Genomic DNA, 20,056 nt, shown 5'->3' with positions numbered 1-20,056 from the left:
AGAAATGAAGTTTATAAATAAAAAAAGGTCGGAACTATTTAAGTATTTCTGTATATAAGATTTGTTTGGTATAACGCTTTCTGGACTGCCATGAGTGCAAAGAGCAAAAATAAAATAAAATAGAGGACTATTCTAAACTCTATTCGACTGGTTCAAAGAGAATGTGGAAAAAACAAAATTTTATTGAAGAATTTTCATGATTACTGAAAAATGATACATTCATCAACTATTAAGTTTGAAATAAATGTTCTGTATAATTAAAAATTAAAAGCTGATATGATTTTGATTTTAAATTATAAAATTTTACTGAAAATTATCATTCATTCATTACGACTACGGCAAATGAATTTAAAATTTTAAATTAAAAATTTGAGGTTTGATTAATGAATATAATAATCTTATTTCACTATCATTCTTATTACATTACAATTTTGACATCGAATCGTTATTTGAGACATGATTTTATTTTGGATGAATTAATTGATATCGAGCACGAATAACATTGAAAATATAGGATGCTTCTGTTAGATCAATTGTTGGTTTTCTTTTAATCAGAATTATGGGATCAATTGAAGTGGAAAACTGTGAAATTTGGTTTGATTCAGTCATCCTTCTCATCACAGAAACTTTGAGCAAAACATGCGACTGAGTAGTAGTGCTTTAGCCTAACTTTTCTAGTCATATGAACTCGGTTTCATATCAACTTTTTGAATTCTGTCTTGACCGGTCTCTGGCCCCTGCCCTGCCGATACCTCCAAATCAAGAAAGAGAATTGTCTTTAGATCCCAAAGATGGGTTTTCACCCCCAAAAGTTAGAAGCTTTTGATCATTCAGATTTGAGGCTGAACACGAGATCTTTGCCTGAAACTCCATCATTTTCAGACGAAGTAAACCCCATTTGATTATTCTATTCCAGTTTCAGCATTGACTACTGCACTTCCTCTGTTTGGGCCAATTCCACGTAACCTTTTTGCTTGGTGCAAGAAGCATGGGCCTGACAAAGGGAACTCTAGCTTTGCCAGGCCGGGGAATCCAAGTGTCTTCTGGCCCCTCTCAGCCCCTGAATGGAACCATATATTTCTGGCTGGAAGGCATAGGTTTTTTTCCCTTGAACTCAAATGGAAAACGTTACTCAGGATAGAACCCTGAAGAAAACAAAGGGAAGTCAATGAATCCACGACTGACTTATAGCTAGGAAGTATGTCAAGATCATGCAATATGGACAAATTTCACATTTAACCGTCAATTCTGCAAGGACGGTTCTGTTCCTTTGCAGAACAATGACAGGTTTGTAACTTTCAAGTTATTACAGCCATTTAACTTGTAGCAGAAGCAACATATGGCCATTCAATGTATAAGTACTTTGTCACGGCACTTTGTCTTGTCCCCGGTACGTCAACTATGCTAGGATGGAAAAGAGATAAAGAAGGAAGGAAGGAAGGAATGAAGGAAAATTTTACTGATCTGCTGTGAAAGTCATGTGCCTAAAGTTGACCCTTGATTGGAAGCCAAGGGTAATATTATAAAAGTTTCCGGAATTTATTAGAACTTGCAAGAGCACATGGTTCATGTACATTTGGTATGCAATTGCGAAATTATGAAGAAAATAATGCAAACAAAAAACTTTTCACCCATTGGGGGCAGGTTGAAATTGCAGGGAAATGAGATATTTATGTTAAAGAATCTGAATCAGTACATTGCAAATGCAGAAGAAAATCAAATTCCTAAAGATATCTTTGGCTTCTTCTTTAGAAACTTTGTCTATGCATGCTTGTCCACTCCTTAACCCCACATGTACCCATAAATTATTAGTAATACAAGAGAATAATAGAGGGGAGTGGTCATAGATCTCAATAGGAAAAAGGTCATTATATCCAGCTAAGGTTTGATACATAGCTGTCTCATAGTTGGCTGCACACAAATACAAACTACAAAGGAAACAAGATCCTAGTGCTGCCCCATTGGTAGATCCAAGAGGGAATAAACTTTGAATAGCTTGGCATAAATTTCAAATGAAATTTCTACTAAGTTTACCATATATAATCAAGTGATGGAGAAACCTTGTATAGTAATTAAAAGACCAAAAAGGGACAGCATCTGCATCTTGATGATAATGATGATGATGAAGAAAAAAGAAGTCGGTGCTAAACTTTTTCTTGGAAATTTTGTGGCCTATATTCTGATTGCCTTATAAAAGATGAGGAGGAGGCACTAACCTGCCTTTACAAAATCTTCCAAACCCAATTTTACAAAGAAAAAATTTTCAACCCATTGGGCCATTTCCTTGGATTTCTCTTTCAACTTCCCTTCACGTGCAATGGAAAATTGAAAGTTGATTTGAGATTGAGGGACCATTTGCATGATAGTATGCTCTTTTGCTTTTTGGAAACATTAATTCAGCTTTGAGTGCTTTTCTATATCTCTATTATCTTATTTTCCTCCCCTTGAAAGATCTTTAATTATACCGATTTGATTTGATGATCAGCTTTAACTTTTTCTTTTAATTAATATGATAAAACAATAATTCGTGTTCAAATTATTGCTAACTTAACTTTTTAAATTTTAATCATGTGATTTTTAAAAATTTAAATTCAAATTACTAATAATAGTTGATTTCGAACTTTATAAATCTTAGTAGCCACCTTCAGATCTAATCTAGGATAAAGTATCATAAATAATCTTATAAAATTTTTTATAATCTTATAAAGTTACATGTAATTATTTAAAAAATCTTCGATAAGTAAGTGTTTTATTTGCTGCATTTGTTCCGTGCACGTAAATTATTGAATTCAATTTTTTCTAGAAATTTTTTTTATTATAATAATAATAATAGTCAATTATGGTTTAATACCATTAGAAAAAGAAAGCTAACAACATTTCTTGCACTTAATATTTTAAGAAATTAATGAGAAGTTTGTTACACAAAGTTCAAATTGACAACCACTCTCCATTAATTATATATAAATAATTTTCATAAAATCTTGGGCAATTTCTTATGATTAATTTCATAAGTATGTATGTTAGTTGCTAATATAATTATTATACTAATTAAAACATTGACTGTCAAAAAAAAAACCATTGAGAAAAGATAAAAATTATTGCTAGCATTATTTGTGGGCCTTCATTTCCCAATCACTCCCTGCATGTGCAAAGCTTCATCATCATCAGCTGGCTTTCGCTCTCTCTCTCTCTCTCACACTCACTGTCTTTGCTTTCTCTTTCATTCACATTTATGTACAGGTGTGCATTCTTGCACACAAAATCTACATCCTTGACAGTGTGACCAACACGTCCATTAACTCTTTCACATTGCCACTTTGCCGCTTTGCCCACACTTTTTTTCCCTAATAAACACCATAGCTTCCACTCTACTTTAGGAATATTTTTACTCTACAACGTCAAACTCCCCAGTTATCATGCTTTTTTGTTTGATTGCTCTAAACAATGGACTCAACGGTTCTCCTTGATCGTGCTTTGTTTCAACTCACTCCTACTCGAACAAGGTGAGCAGCTACACTTTCATGCAAATTCTGCAACGAAGGAGTGAACTTTGTTTTTTTTTTTTTTTTGTCTTGGTCTTTTTAGAAGCAGAGAATGTTTCTGTTCTTTTACTTTGGTTTAATGTGTTCTGGTTTTTTCTTTTTTGTTGGGATTGTCAAGATTTGATCTGGTGCTCTTCTCCAAGGGAAAGAATGAGAAACTTGCTTCTGGGCTTTTTGACCCGTTCATTTCTCACCTCAAATTTGCTAGGGATCAGATTTCAAAAGGTGGGTACTCGATTACTCTGCAGCCAGCTACCCCTGGTGCCCCCTGGTTCACCAAAGCTACCTTTGAGAGGTAAGTTGCAACTGACTCTCGATTCATTTCTTTAGTGAGAATGACTGAATGATTAAGTATCAATGAGGTGCAGAGTTCATCGACCTAAATTCTCTGTATGTGCTATGATTTTTATCTGTATATTTATTCTTGGATTTCATATATGAACAAAATCAATTTTTTATGCCAATTTATCTCCAAAAACTCAAGTTTTGTCATTGACTTGGCTAATCAAATGGGAAATCAGGCATTTAGTCCTTGCATTTCTTGGATTCTGATAAAATTTACCAAGCACTGCAATCTGATGTTGGGTTCTGATAAGCTAGTTCATTAGGGGCTGAAACCTTATCTGAAAGTGCTTCTAGACTAAGTCTTAGTAAGGTTAGTATTAAAAAGTTTCTTTGTATTGTAGATTTGTGTGCTTTGTTAGCACACCAGCAGTTCTTGAAAGGTTCGTCAGTATAGAAAGAGAAATCTTGCAGATTGAGAGATCAGTTCAAGCTAATGAACTGAACGCTAATGTTGATGGGAGGCAGGAAGAAGGTCTGCTCAAACTCAAAGACTTCAATTTTAGTTAGCAAAAGTTTCCATTTGGGCTGTAATTGCTTCGTTTGTTCAAAACTGCTAACTTAATTTACTATTCAAAAATTGTAATTTATCTCCTAATTGGTTTTGTTTTTTGGGTCTATGTCAGATGCCAATGGTAATACAAGGAATTCAACTGATTTTACCAAGGTATTCCCTTTTTTAAAAAAAATTCATAGATTACATGTGATTTTTTTTAATTTTTCAGAAATTTACATATATTTTTTTCGTATTATTCTTTTGTGTTTGTTATCAGGTAAATGGTGAACTCAAGACAAAAGATGACATTGCACGCGAAGAGAATTCCAAGTAACTTATCTTATCCTTAAATTGCCTAAATTGGGTTATACTAATTCTCACTTCTAGTCTCCTAGTGAATTAAATACCCCCTCATCATTCATTCATTCAGTCATTTTCATGGCTAGGATTCAACTTCAATGGCTATTGGAAACTCGGAAAGCCTTGCTCAGGAAAGAGCAAGCAATGACTTTTGCTCGTGGGCTGGTTGCTGGATTTGCGATGGAGAATATGGAACATCTCATTTCCTTTGCAGATGCATTTGGAGCATCCAGGTTAAAGTATGAACTATGAACCATAACTATAAATATTATCATGTGATAATTGAAGGAAGGAAAAACAAAATAAAATTGGCTAAACATGAAAGTGGTTGAAATATCATGTTCTTAGCAGTACAATTTCATATTCTTCTTTCATATCTTTCTTTGTCCAGAGATAAGAAAACAGAATCTTTCACTGCTTGACTAATTTTTTACCATAACATATTTTGTATTCAATTTCTGGAAACCTAATTGTGACCTTCAATGCTTTTAATTACAGTCTTTCTTTTTCCTTTTTCACTTTATTTTGGGCTAGAAGGCAAGGCTAGATGCCCTATTGCTTAAGATGCTTGATGTCTTGGACCTCTTGGCTGATTTTATATTACACTTCACCACTGTAAGAATTAAAATTAGGTCTTAATTCCTCAGTTCGTGATGAATTTGATGATGACTTGCTCTTCTGTACCCCAAAATTGTCTTTAAAAAGGACATCACCAAGCTTCGGGTGCACTGAAGTGGTTTGGCTGTCATAAACTACTACCACCTGAGCCCAGCAAATTTAATTTTCCTTTTCCTGATATCCAGCCCAATTTGAATCTTATAATTGAGCATTGGCTATTTGTAGGGAAGCCTGCATTAATTTCAAGGAATTATGCAAGGAAAAACATACAGATCGTCGTTGGATGGAGGAATTAGCTGCAGTGGAGGCATGCTTACCATCGGAACTGCCATTATTAGGAACATCTGGCATTGTGCTTGCAAATGGAATTAGCATCCCTAATCCAAGTATCATGTCAAATTTCCCCATCAATGGTGCATCTACAGGTGATCATGCTCCAAATGAATCTTCAGAAGCATCAGCTGTGGACTGCAAGAAAGGTGTTTGATAGGCTTACAGCTTTTCCCTGCCTTTTCATTATAGCTTGACAACAACCATTTTTAAAGTTGTCTTCTGTTAAGTTAATACCTAGGCTACTTTGCACTATAATACATCTCATTATCATTATCATTCCTGTTACCATGTGGATGGCAGACTGCTTTTGTTTTTGACTCACCTGCACTTGTCTGTAGAAACACAAAGCATATACCTGATTCCCGCTTTGGAAACATTCATACTTCGTGCTTGACATACAGAACATCAACAAGTTGGAAACATTCTAACTTCTTTCTTAACATATTGGACATTAATGGAATATAGGATATACTTTTGGGAAAGAACCATGCTTCTTAGAACATAGGATAATGGCAAGCATATCTTCTCTTATTTTCACTAGATACAAAATCTGTTAATATTCCAAGTGGTAATGTTTGGCTCCTTTGATGTACATGCAGATGAGAATTTGCCTGCATCAGATCAGACGCCATCAACTACCACAAAATATCAAGTGCCAATGCAATGGACAAATCAGATACCTCAGCATATGTACAATTTACAAGGTCCTGTTCAACAACTACCTCCATATCAAGGATATCCCTTCCATCCTATGCAGCCTGTACCACTGCCATATCCAATGAATATGCAGTGGACTCCTAGCAGAAATCAGAAGTCAGCTTCCAGGCAAAAGAAGAAATTGTCAAATGGAAAGGGACTTGAATATTCAGGAGAAGAAAGACGAACTGAATCTAGTGGCTCTGGCTCTGAAAGTGATTCAAGTTCAGACGTGCAACAGGAAGACAGAAAGCAGTCATCACCAGATCCTCCATATCGGAGAAAAAACCATAAAAAGTCATCCAGAACAGTTGTCATCCGCAACATTAACTACATCACGCCTAAGAGGAGAAGCGGAGAGAAAGGTCAATTTTCGGATGGTTCTTATTCAGGTGAGGACGACCTAATTGATACAGATTCCTTTAAACAGACAGTGGATGATGCAGTTAAGTCATTGAAGGAATCGAGCAAGGTAAACTCAAGTTATAACAAAAGAAGAGGTGCAGAAAAGAGCCACCACATTGCAAATAAATCAAATGATGCATTTCATCAGGGAGACTCTAATGACCTTGATGTAAATACATCAGAGGAAGAAAAAAGAAATGAAAATTGGGCAGCTCTCCAAAACCTTCTTATGAGGGATGAAGAAAGTATGAGTGTGAATGAAGTAGAATGGAAGCAAGCTGAGGATGTTCAGGAACATTTCGTGGCTAGAAACTTTGATGGAGAAATTTCTGCAACCACTCCTGCTGTGAACTTGGAATCACAGAAAGTTCCAATTCAGAGGACAGTTTTGGGTGATTCTTTTGTCATGACTGAGAGGGATGGGAAAAATGAGACTAGGATGAAGTTGGACGATTTTAATAATGGAGAGAATTATCGTCCGGTCATGAAGAGAAGGGACTGTGTGGAAGTGGATTTGTTGCATCCAGAGAGATTGGAAGAATCAGGAAATAAGCTTGGTAATCTCATATCTACTTGTGCAAATAAGTCATCCGTAATCAGGTCTGGAAGGGAAGAAGATTGGTTCGTTGGCAATCACTCTGTAAAGCCAGAAAACCAGGATTCAGCCAACTATCAGATGCTTTTTAATGGTGATCACATTTTATCCGTGGAGAGTGATCCTTTGTATTCTCAGAAAAGTAGGAAAGACATTCTTATTGATGATTCTTTCATGGTAGCGGCTCGACCAGCAGTTGATGATCAAGATGATTCCCAATGGAAAACAGATATAAGTGTGGTTGCAAATTTAAGTTCACCTAGCAACCCAGATGGCAACACAGATGCTTCACAAGATGAGCGGAAGGTACTTGACTCCCATGACTCAAATGATCTTTGCATGGTGCTTGAAAGGAATCCTGGATATGACTCCTCCAGAGACTCCTGGACAATGGATTATCAAATTGACTTATCATTCTCAGAACCTAATAGAACTGCAGCTAGCGAACATTCAGATGAGAAGGTTCCTTCCAATCATGAGAACACCATTGTCAAGCCTAATGGTGTCCTCGGAACAAAAAGGCCAGTGAAAGAAGCAAGGTCTAAAGTTTTGAATGGATCCCTAGGGAAGAGCAAAGCTGAAATTATGTCTAAGAGCAAGAAACCATCTCTTGTTAGTAGGTCCACAATTCAGAAAAGCAAGTTGGACAAGGTAATGGTGAATATTTCTTCCAACCAATATGGTTTTATATAACCTTTTATTCCTTTCTAGCTTCTAATGTAGGATGCCTGTCAACAGGAAGAAGAAATGCGGAAGAAGATGGAAGAATTATTGATTGAACGGCAGAAAAGAATTGCTGAGAGAACTGCAGCCTGTGGTTATGCCTCACCTGCATCCAAGAAAGCCCTATTAGAAAGTAAAGCAGCAAAAAGTTCAATAAAGAGTGATAAGAACAAAAATCTTTCCACAGCTCAAGCAACAAACAGGGTGAGTTCTGTTAAACTCAGGGCATCTTAAGAAAGTAGCCTCAAGGATGCTTGATCTTCTGGATGGTTGTGATCCTCTTTGACGATATCTAGCACTTATTTGGGAAGCCTGTCACATTTGATGAGGATGGGATTCAATCCTGAAATCTCTCAAACAAGGAAACAAGCACCCCTAACACATGTTTTACCTTTTGCGGCTACTCATGAACATCCCTCATTGCACAGTTTTCCACTTCATATCAGCTTTTACTGTATACATTGTCAATATTTCTGAGTTACACCTGCAATTCATTCTACCAGTGTTTGTTTTAAGAATTTATAAATACTAAATAAGTTCATAAACATGTAGAGTCATTAGTTCTTCATATATCTCCTCTTCTCCCCTCAATTTGTCTTCTACTGTTTCAGAATGTCTCATTATTGTCATGGAAATAAGGTGGTTTCTTCCCATTGTATACTTCAAGACTTCTTATTGAGATATATAATGCATGATCACCAGTGATTACCTCGTATTTCAACTACCCTTCTTGCCATTATTTAAAGCTAATTTTGGTATGCCATTTCGACTGAACTAACTCAGGAGGTTGAAGGAAAGGGTCTGGTAAATAGGGTTAAACAGCATACTGCTGTCTTTCCTAACGATCAAAACATAAAAATAGTAAATTTGTGGAAAGATTCAAGGAAGCCAAGCCGAAATTGTCAGGATTGGTTGTCCTTTTGTAACTGCTACCTTAAAGAATATATTGCTACATAGGAATCGTCAACTAAATCAATCCACCTGATCAAATGCTAATGCTGGACAGAATAAATTTTCACTATCAGCCATGATCATTGGCTATCATTCTGACCACTGTTATACATTACCATGATTAAATTAAACAAACCAAATTTTGAGGGACTAATTATAATTCTATCTAAAAGGGATCAAACTTGGATGCCAAAAATCTCCAAAACAGTATGCCCCTTAAGAAAGAGACAGGCTAAATCAAGATACTGAATGCATAATTAGGGTACAGCTTCAATAGGGCAACTGTCTCCTGATTTTGTTTTACATTTAGGAAAACATTTTCTCAAGTTAGAAAAATGAAATAAAGAGAAAACAAACCATGGGTTGTCATGCCGTGATTTCTTGGACTACTACAAGGTTTGCCCACTGCTCCATAGTTTACCATATTTAACTTACCATAGTTCATCAAATACATATAAAAATACCCATCAATGCAATGCAACTTAAAGAATAAAGGTGAATTAAATATAAAAAAATTGGGAAAACAAGAGGAACATCTCTTACAAAAGTGAAAGAGCTTTTGCAGTTAAGCTGGCGACCGTCCAAATTTAAACCAAGGATTTGTTAAGACTTTGAAAACTAACTCTAAAAGCACAGACAGTAAACCACGAATAACAACAAAAACAAACAAAGGGAACGAGACAGAGATACCCTTTGAACAAGATGGAAGGGGTGCCCTCCATAAATAAGCCTTCCTCGCCCTTTTTCTATCCTTGACTCTTCTCTTTTTAGAGAAAAGTTCCAAACAATGTTGAAATAATTGTTTGTCTTTGTCATTTAAGGATTGCTTTGTTTCAGGCCACACAGCCAGCTAGCCTGCCTCATGCGCTGCACGAAATGATTTCTTTTTCATGCACACCCCAACTGGGTTTTTGAATCTTTCCCTTTTGTTTATTTGCACAAAATCTTGGAATTCTTCTCTTGTTTTTCTCTTGTAAATATATATTTTTTAAATGGTCATCGAATGTCAACATCATCATCACCATCATTGTTCTGTTGAAGCCTTCATAAAATTTTCGTGGGCGTTTTAGTGATCATGCCAGCAACTTGCTGTGGTTTGGCACCAATGTTTTTTGGTCGCAAACCATTAAAAATTGTCAAGGTAATATTTTTTAAATTGCTCTATTGCATTTAATTGTTCTTTGTCTAGTTTGAAAGGGAAAAGGATAGTACTGTTTAATCTGCAAAACTATTATCTAAATGCACAAGTCAACAAGACCATTCAGACCCAGAGTTGTTCTGGTGTAAGGCAACCTTGTTAAAATTCTTAGATTCAGTCCAATCTAGCATTTTGGCATGGTGAAGAACATATTTACTTGTTACAAGGCCATTTCTGATAACATTCAAACTTCCAGTTTTGACAAAGTTGGCTTTTCCATTTCCCTTGAGTTCTTATGGTTTTTCTATAGCTTAAATTTCTACAACTTTCTCATTGCTACATAATCTTTCATTGAATGATTGCACTAGTTGTTGTAGCATATTAAGATCTGCATACCATTTCGGAAGGCCTAAATAAGAACCTGCAAATTGCAGAAAGAAATGCAATTCCATGTAAGCTTCCTGACTAGAAGAATCAACCAAATGAGCATTTTTCTTTTTCTTTTTCATTTTTTCCTTCCCTTTCAATCATTTTATGGGCTATATTCCGACTATGCATATGTGTGAGGCATGCTGAAGCAATTAAAATCCTAATGGTATAAGATACTTCACAAAAAATGCATCCTGAAAGAAAATTTGAACTTCTGCAGGCACTGAAAACCTCCCAGAAATCTAAGGTATCCAAGAATCAAAAGGAAATGAAAGGCTTGACGAAGGATAGTTCATCTCAACCAGCATGCAACTTCATTTTGATGATGGAGCTCAGGAAAAAAATTATAACCTTTAGAGACATCATTGACCTACCACCTTGTACTACCTCTGTTTCCACAGATGAGGTAGTGTTGCCTTCTTCTTCAGCAAACTCTCTTGCAGTAGCACAAATACCTTCTCTTGAGTTTGGTTTCAATAGTTGTATCTTTCTATATGTCTTTCTGCAGCTGATGCTAGGGACAATGAAAGATCTCCATAAGTTCTACCCTGAAAGCATACCCCACTTCCGTTGGTCAGAGTTGAAGGCATTACCTTTTGATCAGGTTTTGCCACTTTTTCATAAAATTAGCTGAAATAGCTATTTGGATGGTAATCCTCTCCTAACAATCTACATGAAATGCCTAAACAGGTTCTGACCTACTTTTGCAAGGCATTGCAAGACCTTGGAGATGCTTCAAAAATGAACGATGAGTGGATTGACAAATATAGATATGATATATACGACAATGACAAAAGCAAAAACAATGAAAAACTTGGTATGTAGGAAATTTTGTCAAGGATGTTGTTACCTGTTGGCATTCCCTATTTATTGTGCCTTATGTCTTTGTTTGAATCTCATCAAAAGCAAAGAAAATTCTATTTAAGGGTTTTGAAGAAAGGAAGCACTTTCAAGCATATTTGGGTACATCTTCGTTTGTGTTTATCATTTCCCTGTGCTGTGGTATCCAAAAGGAGTCCAGTTACCTTTTGAACTCACTGATTCTTGATTGAAGTTGATAACAGTTTTTCCAATTTTTTCCCCCCTTTTTCCCTTGGCAGTTGAAATTGCTGTGGCTACACTCAATGGCTTGATTAAGATAGCAAGGGAGAAGTTTGACATGATGGATGAAGATGAAGAAAAGAAAGATTTTAGTCCAGAGGCTAACACATTCGGAAAGGTCTTGAAAGATTCTTATTCAGACAACTGCTCCAGCTGCCCTTCTCCAGTGACACCAACTTCAGTCCTTCCTGAGTTGATTAATGGTACTCCAAAATCTCCTTATTCTTCATCTCTTCTGTTGTCCCTCAGGGTTCAAGCAGTGGGAAAATTGAACCCCATTGATGTGAAGCGACTCACATTGCACATGCTTCCGAATGTTGGAGTCCAAGTTCCCAGCTCGTTGAGTCAAAAGAAGATTACGATTGAGGAACAAAAGGAAGATGATGAAACAAGAGATTCCACTTCTCAAAATGAGACATCAGAGGATTTACATTCCATGTCAAACAATGTACCGGGTGACACAATTACTGATCATGGAAACAATACAGAACCACCAAAGTTCTCACCAAATGTAGCACAAACACCACCATCATCACCATCGGAGAAGCAATCTCCCGAGTTGTGGAGAGACATGCAAGAAGCTGAAGAAAAATTACCACCAACGCCACTAGAAGTTTTAACGCCAGTCCTACCATCACAGCCAGAAAAGTTGTCAACAGATATGGAGGCAGACATAGGACGTCTACATCCACCACCACCAGCACCATCAGCAGAAGTTTTATCGTCACTCCCACCATCACAGCCAGCAGAGTTGTCAACAGATATGGAAATAGACATAAGACAACTTCCGCCACCGCCGCCGCCACCGCCACCATTCTTTCAGCCAAATGTAGTAGCAGGGCGACCACCATTGCCCCCAACCCCTCTTCCAATGAGGCAAGGAAGTACAAAAGCTGCACAACCAACATCAGTAGCAACAGAACCACAGCTGCCCTCACCACCTTCAAAGCTGACAAATACAGGAGCAACAGGAATACCAATTCCGCCGCCGCCACCACCTCCAGCTCCATTGCAGTCAAATGTAGTGGCGACAGGAGCATCCCTTCCACCACCACCTCCAGTTCCATTGCAGTCAAAGGTAGTAGCAACAAGAGCACAACTTCCACCACCACCACCACCTCTTCCTAAGTTATCAGGAGCTGCATCAGTAATACCACCACCCCCACCACCTATGATGCTTTCAAAAGGATCAGTACCATTGCCACCACCACCACCACCACCACCCATGTCAATGGCAAATGGAGCTGTTCCACCACCTCCTCCACTTGGTGCAGCAAAATCCTTGCGCCCCAAGAAAGCAAATACTAAATTGAAGAGATCAAGTCACATAGGTAATCTGTATCGGGTTCTGAAGGGCAAAGTGGAAGGATATTCTGTGCAAGGTAAATCACCTGACGGAAAAAAAGGTGGGGTTGGAAGAAGCGCCTCTGGAAAACAAGGGATGGCCGATGCATTAGCAGAGATGACAAAGAGGTGTGTTGCTCACAGCTCTCTAATAAATAATAGGCCCCTGAACCTTATATTAGTGAATTTTGTTTTAAAAATGATGGTTATTTTGTGAAATAAGTGGCTCATCATATTCTTTTTCTTTTTTTTTTTTTTGGGTTCTCAGATCAGCTTACTTCCAACAAATTGAAGAAGATATTCAGAAATATGCACAATCAATCACAACGCTCAGAACTGCCATCATCACATTCAATACAAAGGACATGACTAAGCTGCTCGAGTTCCACAAACATGTGGAATCCATTCTCGAGAACTTAACAGATGAAACTCAGGTGAATTTGAGCTTGTCTATTTAGCTTAATTATCTACATTTTATTGCCTTATTTAGTGATGATTCTATGACTTCCGGAATCGTTTTGTCTGACCTCCAAATGTTTTCGACTGCAGGTTCTAGCAAGGTTTGAAGGCTTCCCCACAAAAAAGTTAGAAGCATTAAGGACAGCATCAGCACTTTACTCGAAGCTAGAATCAATGATTACTGAACTACAAAACTGGAAGATTGAACCTCCTTTGGGACAGCTTCTTGACAAGGTTGAACGTTACTTCAACAAGGTATGATTTTGCTCTTGAATAAACATAAGATATATACTAATACCATTCTGATCATTACCTTCGAAGGCATTCTTCACAACTAACCAAAATGCATAAGTTAACAATTACTTACAGATGAAAGATGAAATAGATGCCCTGGAGCGAACTACAGATGAAGAGTCCAAGAAATTTAAGAGCCACAATATCGATTTTGACTTCCAAATTTTTCTACGAATCAAAGAAGCAATGGTTGATGTTTCCTCCAACTGCATGGAATTGGCACTGAAGGTATCTAGATTCAGAATATATGTCATAAAATTAACTACGTATTATGTTTGCCTGGCTCATTAATCAAAATGGATTTTTCCTATTTTGGACTCAATTCAGGAAAGAAGAGAAGTAAAGTTAGCAGAGAACGAAGGGTGCAAAACCAAAGCTGAAGCACAAAAGAAAGGGTGCGCTAAAATGCTATGGAGGGCTTTCCAATTAGCTTTCCGGGTTTATACGTTTGCCGGAGGACATGATGATCGTGCAGACAAGCTGACCCGAGAACTGGCTCGCGAAATCGAGACTGATCCCCAACACCAATAATCATTATACCTATACATGTAAAGTAGTATTACATTAATAATATGGTAAGAGAAAACTTGAGGAATCGAAGCATCATTTTCCCAAGGGCTTTGTAAATTAAGGCTACTTTTGTTCGAGTTTGTGATTTTGATGAACTAGGAAACTAGAACTGCTTTGGGAGTTTGAAACAGGCTTTAAAGAAACCAGTAAACTCCCCCGCTTGAGATTGTAAAATACTATGTTTTATGAGATATTTTCCACTTTTTCTCGTTGTTTCTGAGAAAAGATGATTACAGGTTACATACTATCATATTTCAGAGAAGACACAGAAGAAAGGAGATGAAGAGGAATTGCAAATTTCATCTTACAAAATAAATGAAGAGTCAAAGACAATCCAGGTCGCTGAAAGTAGTCCTTCTTTTCTATCAATATTTTATCATCTCCCAAATTGGACCACATCCTGTCAGAAAAGATGAGAAAACGGCGCAGGATGATGAGAGAATAGGGATATTCTCATTACCAGATAGCGAAAAAAGGTTTATATACAAAGGTTCAACACCAAGCTGAAAGGAAAAACAAGCTATTAAAGCATAACTAACAAATCATTATACTAACTAATTTTTGAAATAAAACGGTGTAGCTTTTATCTCTTTTATCTGATTTCTTCTTCTTTTATTGAAACGGTACGTGTAGGCTCTCTCTTGTTTCTTCTTATCCCATTATTATTGAAACGATGCGTTGGGTCTTCTCCCTGTGATTGTCTCCTTGAACCCGATTGCTCTTGTCCAGGTAAGCCACTTATTCAACTCTTCAACTCTTCAAGTGTAAACTCAATACTCCCCCTTAAGAGGAACAGTGAACATTGTGAATGTTCATCTTGCTTAAGAGCTTGTAAAATTGATTTGGCTGCAAGGCTTTTGTGAGAATATTTGCAATTTGTAAATTGGTTGAAGTGTGCCCTAGTTTTATCAAACCAGTAAGGACCTTTTCCCTGATGAAATGGCAGTCCATTTCTATATGTTTAGTCCTTTCGTGAAACACTGGATTCTTGTTGATGTGTATAGCCGATTAACTATTTGAATGAGGATTCATTGCTTCACCCTGTTTGATTCCAAAATCTTCCAAAAGACTATTAATCCAAATCATCTCACAACATGCTGAGGCCATTGATCTATACTCTACCTTAGCTGAACTTCTTGCAACTACTGACTGCTTCTTTGATTTCTAACTCACCAGTGAGTCTCCAGTGAAGATATAGAACCCAGTAACTGACCTTCTAGTGTCAAGACACCCTACCCAATCGCTGTCATCATATCTTGATGCTTTCAGAGTAGATTTTAGCTTCATCAATATTCCCTGCCCTAGTGACATTTTCAAATATTTCAAGACCCTATGAGCTGTAATTAGATGTTCCTTTCCTGGTTTGTCCATGAATTGAGATAGGACCTGCATAGCATAACAAATATCTGGTTTACTAAAAGTTAAGTATATCAACTTTCCAATTAGTTGCCTGTAACTTGTAGGGTTTGGTAATACACCTTCATTTTTTATTCTGGAGAGTTTGTGATTATAATCTATTAGTGTACTCATTGGTTTAGCCCCAAGAAGTCCATTTTCTTCCACAAGATCAAGAGTGTACTTCCTTTGACATATAGATATACCTTCAGGAGATTTAGCAATTTCTAATCCCAAGGAATACTTAACTGTCCCTAAATCTTTAAGTTTGAAAAGGGAATTAAGAAATTCCTTGACTTTGTTTTGACTCCTGAACTAATGTACTCCCAAGTAGGATGTCATCTATATAAACAAGTAATGCTATGAAACTTCCATCACTCATCTTCATAGTGAACAGTGAATGATTTGAAGCTGACTGTTGAAAACCATACTTTAAAATGACAGCAAAAAATTTGGCATTCCACTACCTTGATGCCTGTTTTAGACCATACAAAAATTTGTGTAGTTTGCAAACTAGTCTAGTATTTGCTGTATACTCCCCCTTGACAAAACACCCCTCAGGTAAATCCATATATACTTCTTTTTTTAGGTCTCCATTTAGAAAGGCATTATTTATATCCAATTGAGATAAATGCCAATTACATGCTGCTGCAAGTGCAAAGAAGACTTTCACTATTGATTGTTTTGCTACAGGGCTGAATGTTTCTTGATAGTCAAACCTTACTACCTGATTATATCCTTTAGTAACTAGACGTGCTTTGAATCTTTCTACATCACCATTTGCATTCAATTTAACCTTGTATACCCACCTGCAGCCAATTGTATGACAGTTTGAAGGTAGAGGTACAACAATCCATGTATCATTATCCTCTAAAGCTTGCAATTCAATAGCCATGGCCTTTCTCCAATGAGAATGATTCACAGCCTGATGATAGGAAGTAGGTTCTTGTACATATGATAGTGAGGTGGTAAATGATTTATGTGAAGGAGAAAGTTTTTGTGCTGACAAGTATTTGGTAATTGGATGTGAAGTGACATTGTTGGTTGATGATGGTAAGTCTGTATAATAGGCTTCTAAGTACTTTGGTGTATGTCTGATTCTTGAATTTTTTCTTGCAGGTAAGAAATGTTTTCATTATTGACTGGTTCAAGTATATCCTCAAGTTGACTGGTACTATCTGCAGTAGCTAGACTGCTAATTGGTGGTGAATTAGGTGAGATATCATTGGTATTTGGATTGGTATGATTTAATTCAGGTGACATAGGTTCAAGTTGGTCCAATTCAACTTGGTTATGGTTTTAGGGTAGGTCAACTGCAATGTTATGATCGAAATGATCAAGATATATGTCATGCACAGTAAATGTTTGATGAAATGTTGATGATTGCTGATCATGTTTTTTAATGTGAAATGGAAATGCTTGCTCATGAAAAATCACATTTCTTGATATCAAGACTTTGTTAGCATTGAGATCATAAACCTTATAACCCTTCATATTGTTTGGATAACCTAGGAAAATGCATTTAACAACCATTTTATCTAGTTTCTTTCTATTTTGTGTTAGTTTGGACATAAAACATAAATATCCAAATACTCTCAAATGATCATATGATGGCTTTCTGTGATGTAAAAGTTCATATGGTGACTTATTGTGGAGAATCTTACTTGGTACCCTATTAATGATGTGCACTGCTGTTAGGACAACATCTCCCAAAAAATGTATAGGTGCATTTGACTGATGCATTAGGCCTCTTACAACTACCAAAATGTGTTGATACTTTCTCTCAACAATTCCATTTTGTTGATGAGCTTCAACACATGACAACTGATGAACTATACCAGTAATTGCAAAGAAATTAAGTAGTCTTAATTCTTTGGTATTATCTATTCTCAGACATTTAATAGCAAGATTAAATTGTTTTTGAACAAAAGCATTAAAAGAAGGAATAATTATAGAAGTTTTTGACTTAGTTTTCATTGAGAAGATCTAGGAAAATCTTGTATAGTCATGAACAATAGTTACAAAATAACGTTGACCAGACAAGGTTGGATTTTCATAAGGTCCCCAAATGTCAACATGCATCAATTCAAAGGGAATTTTTATGTTTTGAAAATGTATTGGAAAGGGTAGCTTTTTTTGCTTAGCCAAAGAACAAATTTCACAAAGTAATTCACTTGAACATTTAACATCTGCACATTGTTGATGTATTACATTTATTCTTTCATAGGGAGCATGACCAAGTTCGAAGTACCATATATCAAAAACTTTATGTCTTGTATTACAAGCATTGACTGACGAAGTGAAAGGTAACTTGACAAGTTTATTAAAGCAATAATCTAACAACTCTTGTTCATCTTTCTTAGGTTCCATGGCATACAACCTTGAAGAGGCCCTAACCAGTCACTATCCATGAAGGAGTGTCCTGAATAATACAATACTTGTCAGTGAAGAAAACACAGGTATTTTTTGTTTTAGTGAGCTGTCCTATTGAGATCAAACTAAATCTAAAACTTGGAACACAAAGGACATTATGTAGAGTTAACAGTGATGTCAATTTGACAACTCCTACATGTGTGACAATAGCTTTTTTGCTATTAGGAAGTTGAACAAAGCTATCATTGACAGGTCTAGCTGAAATAAAGTTATCTAGGGAATAAGTAATATGATCTGATGCTCTTGAGTCCATAATCCATGAATTTGATTTTATCATGTGAGCATCAACATTTCTAAAATTGAAAGGCATGTTATTAACTGTATTAAAGCATGAATGGCTTGAAATTATACCTGCAAAGGCTGAATTAATCAGAGAAGGATTAGTCTGCAAGGTGTTTGATGAATTGTTCTTACCATCAGAATTTGTTAAACCATTCTCACTCAAGAGCTCCATAAGTCCACTAACTTGCTGCTTGATGATAAACATCTAAGACATGGATGTATTCCTTCCAGATTTTTCTTCATTGTCAAGTTGATTCTCTTCAACTGATGAGTTAACCAATGTAGAAACATTGTTCACAGTTGTTTTCCCTTTTCTAAAGTTGTTCTTCCCTTTAGTAAATTTGAAATCCTCTAAGAATCCAATCAGCCTATAACATTTTTCTTTTACATGTCCCTTCTTTCCACTATGATTGCAAATTATGTCCTTTCTTACTTTCTTCTTTCCTTCTGCTGTAGTAAACATTACAACTGTCTCAAGTGTTGGTTGTGTTTGAAAAAGCATACTAGTTTGTGCTTCTTCCCTCAAGACCAGGCTATACACTTTATCAAGAATTGGAATAGGATCAATAAGAATTATCTAATATCTCACAATAAAAAATGATACATTCAAGCCATTCAAAAATTTGAAAACCATGTCCTTTTTATGCTGTTCAGAGTATTTCTTGAAGCAGTTTGAATTGCAATTTCAACACTTACAATGTGGTAGAGGTCTATAGTTTTTTAACTCTTCTCAAACTCCCTTCAACTCAATAAAATATGTGACAACTGATTGAGTGCCTTGTCTTATATTCCCAAGAGTGTACTATAGGTTGCATATCCTAGTATCATCTGGCTATGTAAAGTTCTATTTCAATGTAGCCCAGATTTCTGATACAGTGTCCATATAGAAAATAGTTGAGGCTATAAATGGTGAAATTGAATCCAGCAGCCAAGCGACTATTAGGTTATTGCAACAGGTCTAGGGAGAGAACAAAGGATCTAATATATCTGGTTTGGCTATGGTTCCGTTAATGAAGCTTACTTTGTTTCTAATGGAAAAGGCTAACAAGAATGATCTGCTCCAAGCCACATAGTTGTTAGTGGTCAACTTAGGGTTAACCACTACTGAACTTGGATTATCAGTGTGGTGAAGGAAATAAGGTGACTGAGGGTCCCTTATTTGTGAGATATGTGAAGGTTTTGTTTGTGTTTGAGCTATCGTCTGAGACCTTGACTCACTTGATCCAGATTCAGACATAGTGAATTTTGAATCAACGGATTAGGATGAAAGGTAATGAGATCTTTAAGTAAGAATACAATTATCAGAATACTTATTGAAATGATGATGAGGAGATGACAAGAAATTCCAACTGTAAAACTCTTCCAATCACTGGCTGAAGGGCACTGTTTACAAAGGTTTGTTCCCTGCTTTGATACCATGTCAAAAAAAATGAGAAAGTGGCGTAGGATGATGAGAAAATAGGGATATTCTCATTACCAGATAGGGAAAAACTTTAAGAGGTTTATATACAAAGGTTCAACATTAAGCTGAAAGGAAAAGCAAGCTATTA

General features: G+C 36.4%; 2 protein-coding genes and 1 long non-coding RNA gene across 3 annotated transcripts; all 3 read left to right on the top strand.

Moving 5' to 3' along the window:
• LOC18596900 lies at positions 3,189–8,825 on the top strand. The gene is made up of 9 exons (XM_018123198.1): positions 3,189–3,503; positions 3,661–3,837; positions 4,229–4,359; positions 4,511–4,551; positions 4,658–4,710; positions 4,827–4,979; positions 5,584–5,837; positions 6,291–8,038; positions 8,126–8,825. Exons 1-9 carry the CDS (start codon positions 3,445–3,447, stop codon positions 8,342–8,344), a joined length of 2,835 nt encoding a protein of 944 aa, XP_017978687.1. The 5' UTR covers positions 3,189–3,444; the 3' UTR covers positions 8,345–8,825.
• On the top strand, positions 9,820–14,646 carry LOC108662580 (uncharacterized protein At4g04980-like). Its single transcript, XM_018123204.1, has 9 exons — positions 9,820–10,202; positions 10,849–11,034; positions 11,137–11,232; positions 11,319–11,445; positions 11,729–13,202; positions 13,342–13,507; positions 13,623–13,787; positions 13,902–14,054; positions 14,154–14,646. The coding sequence occupies exons 1-9, from the start codon at positions 10,137–10,139 to the stop codon at positions 14,355–14,357; spliced, it is 2,637 nt and encodes an 878-aa protein (XP_017978693.1). The 5' UTR covers positions 9,820–10,136; the 3' UTR covers positions 14,358–14,646.
• On the top strand, positions 15,040–18,375 carry LOC108662591. The gene is made up of 3 exons (XR_001928504.1): positions 15,040–15,125; positions 16,911–17,005; positions 18,155–18,375. It is a non-coding gene; the product is annotated as an uncharacterized LOC108662591 (long non-coding RNA).

Source organism: Theobroma cacao, chromosome 6, assembly GCF_000208745.1.
Source record: "Theobroma cacao cultivar B97-61/B2 chromosome 6, Criollo_cocoa_genome_V2, whole genome shotgun sequence".
NCBI classification, from domain to species: Eukaryota; Viridiplantae; Streptophyta; class Magnoliopsida; order Malvales; family Malvaceae; genus Theobroma; species Theobroma cacao.
The sequence above is the reverse complement of the archived record's forward strand: the minus strand, read 5'-3'. Positions and strand labels throughout refer to the sequence as shown.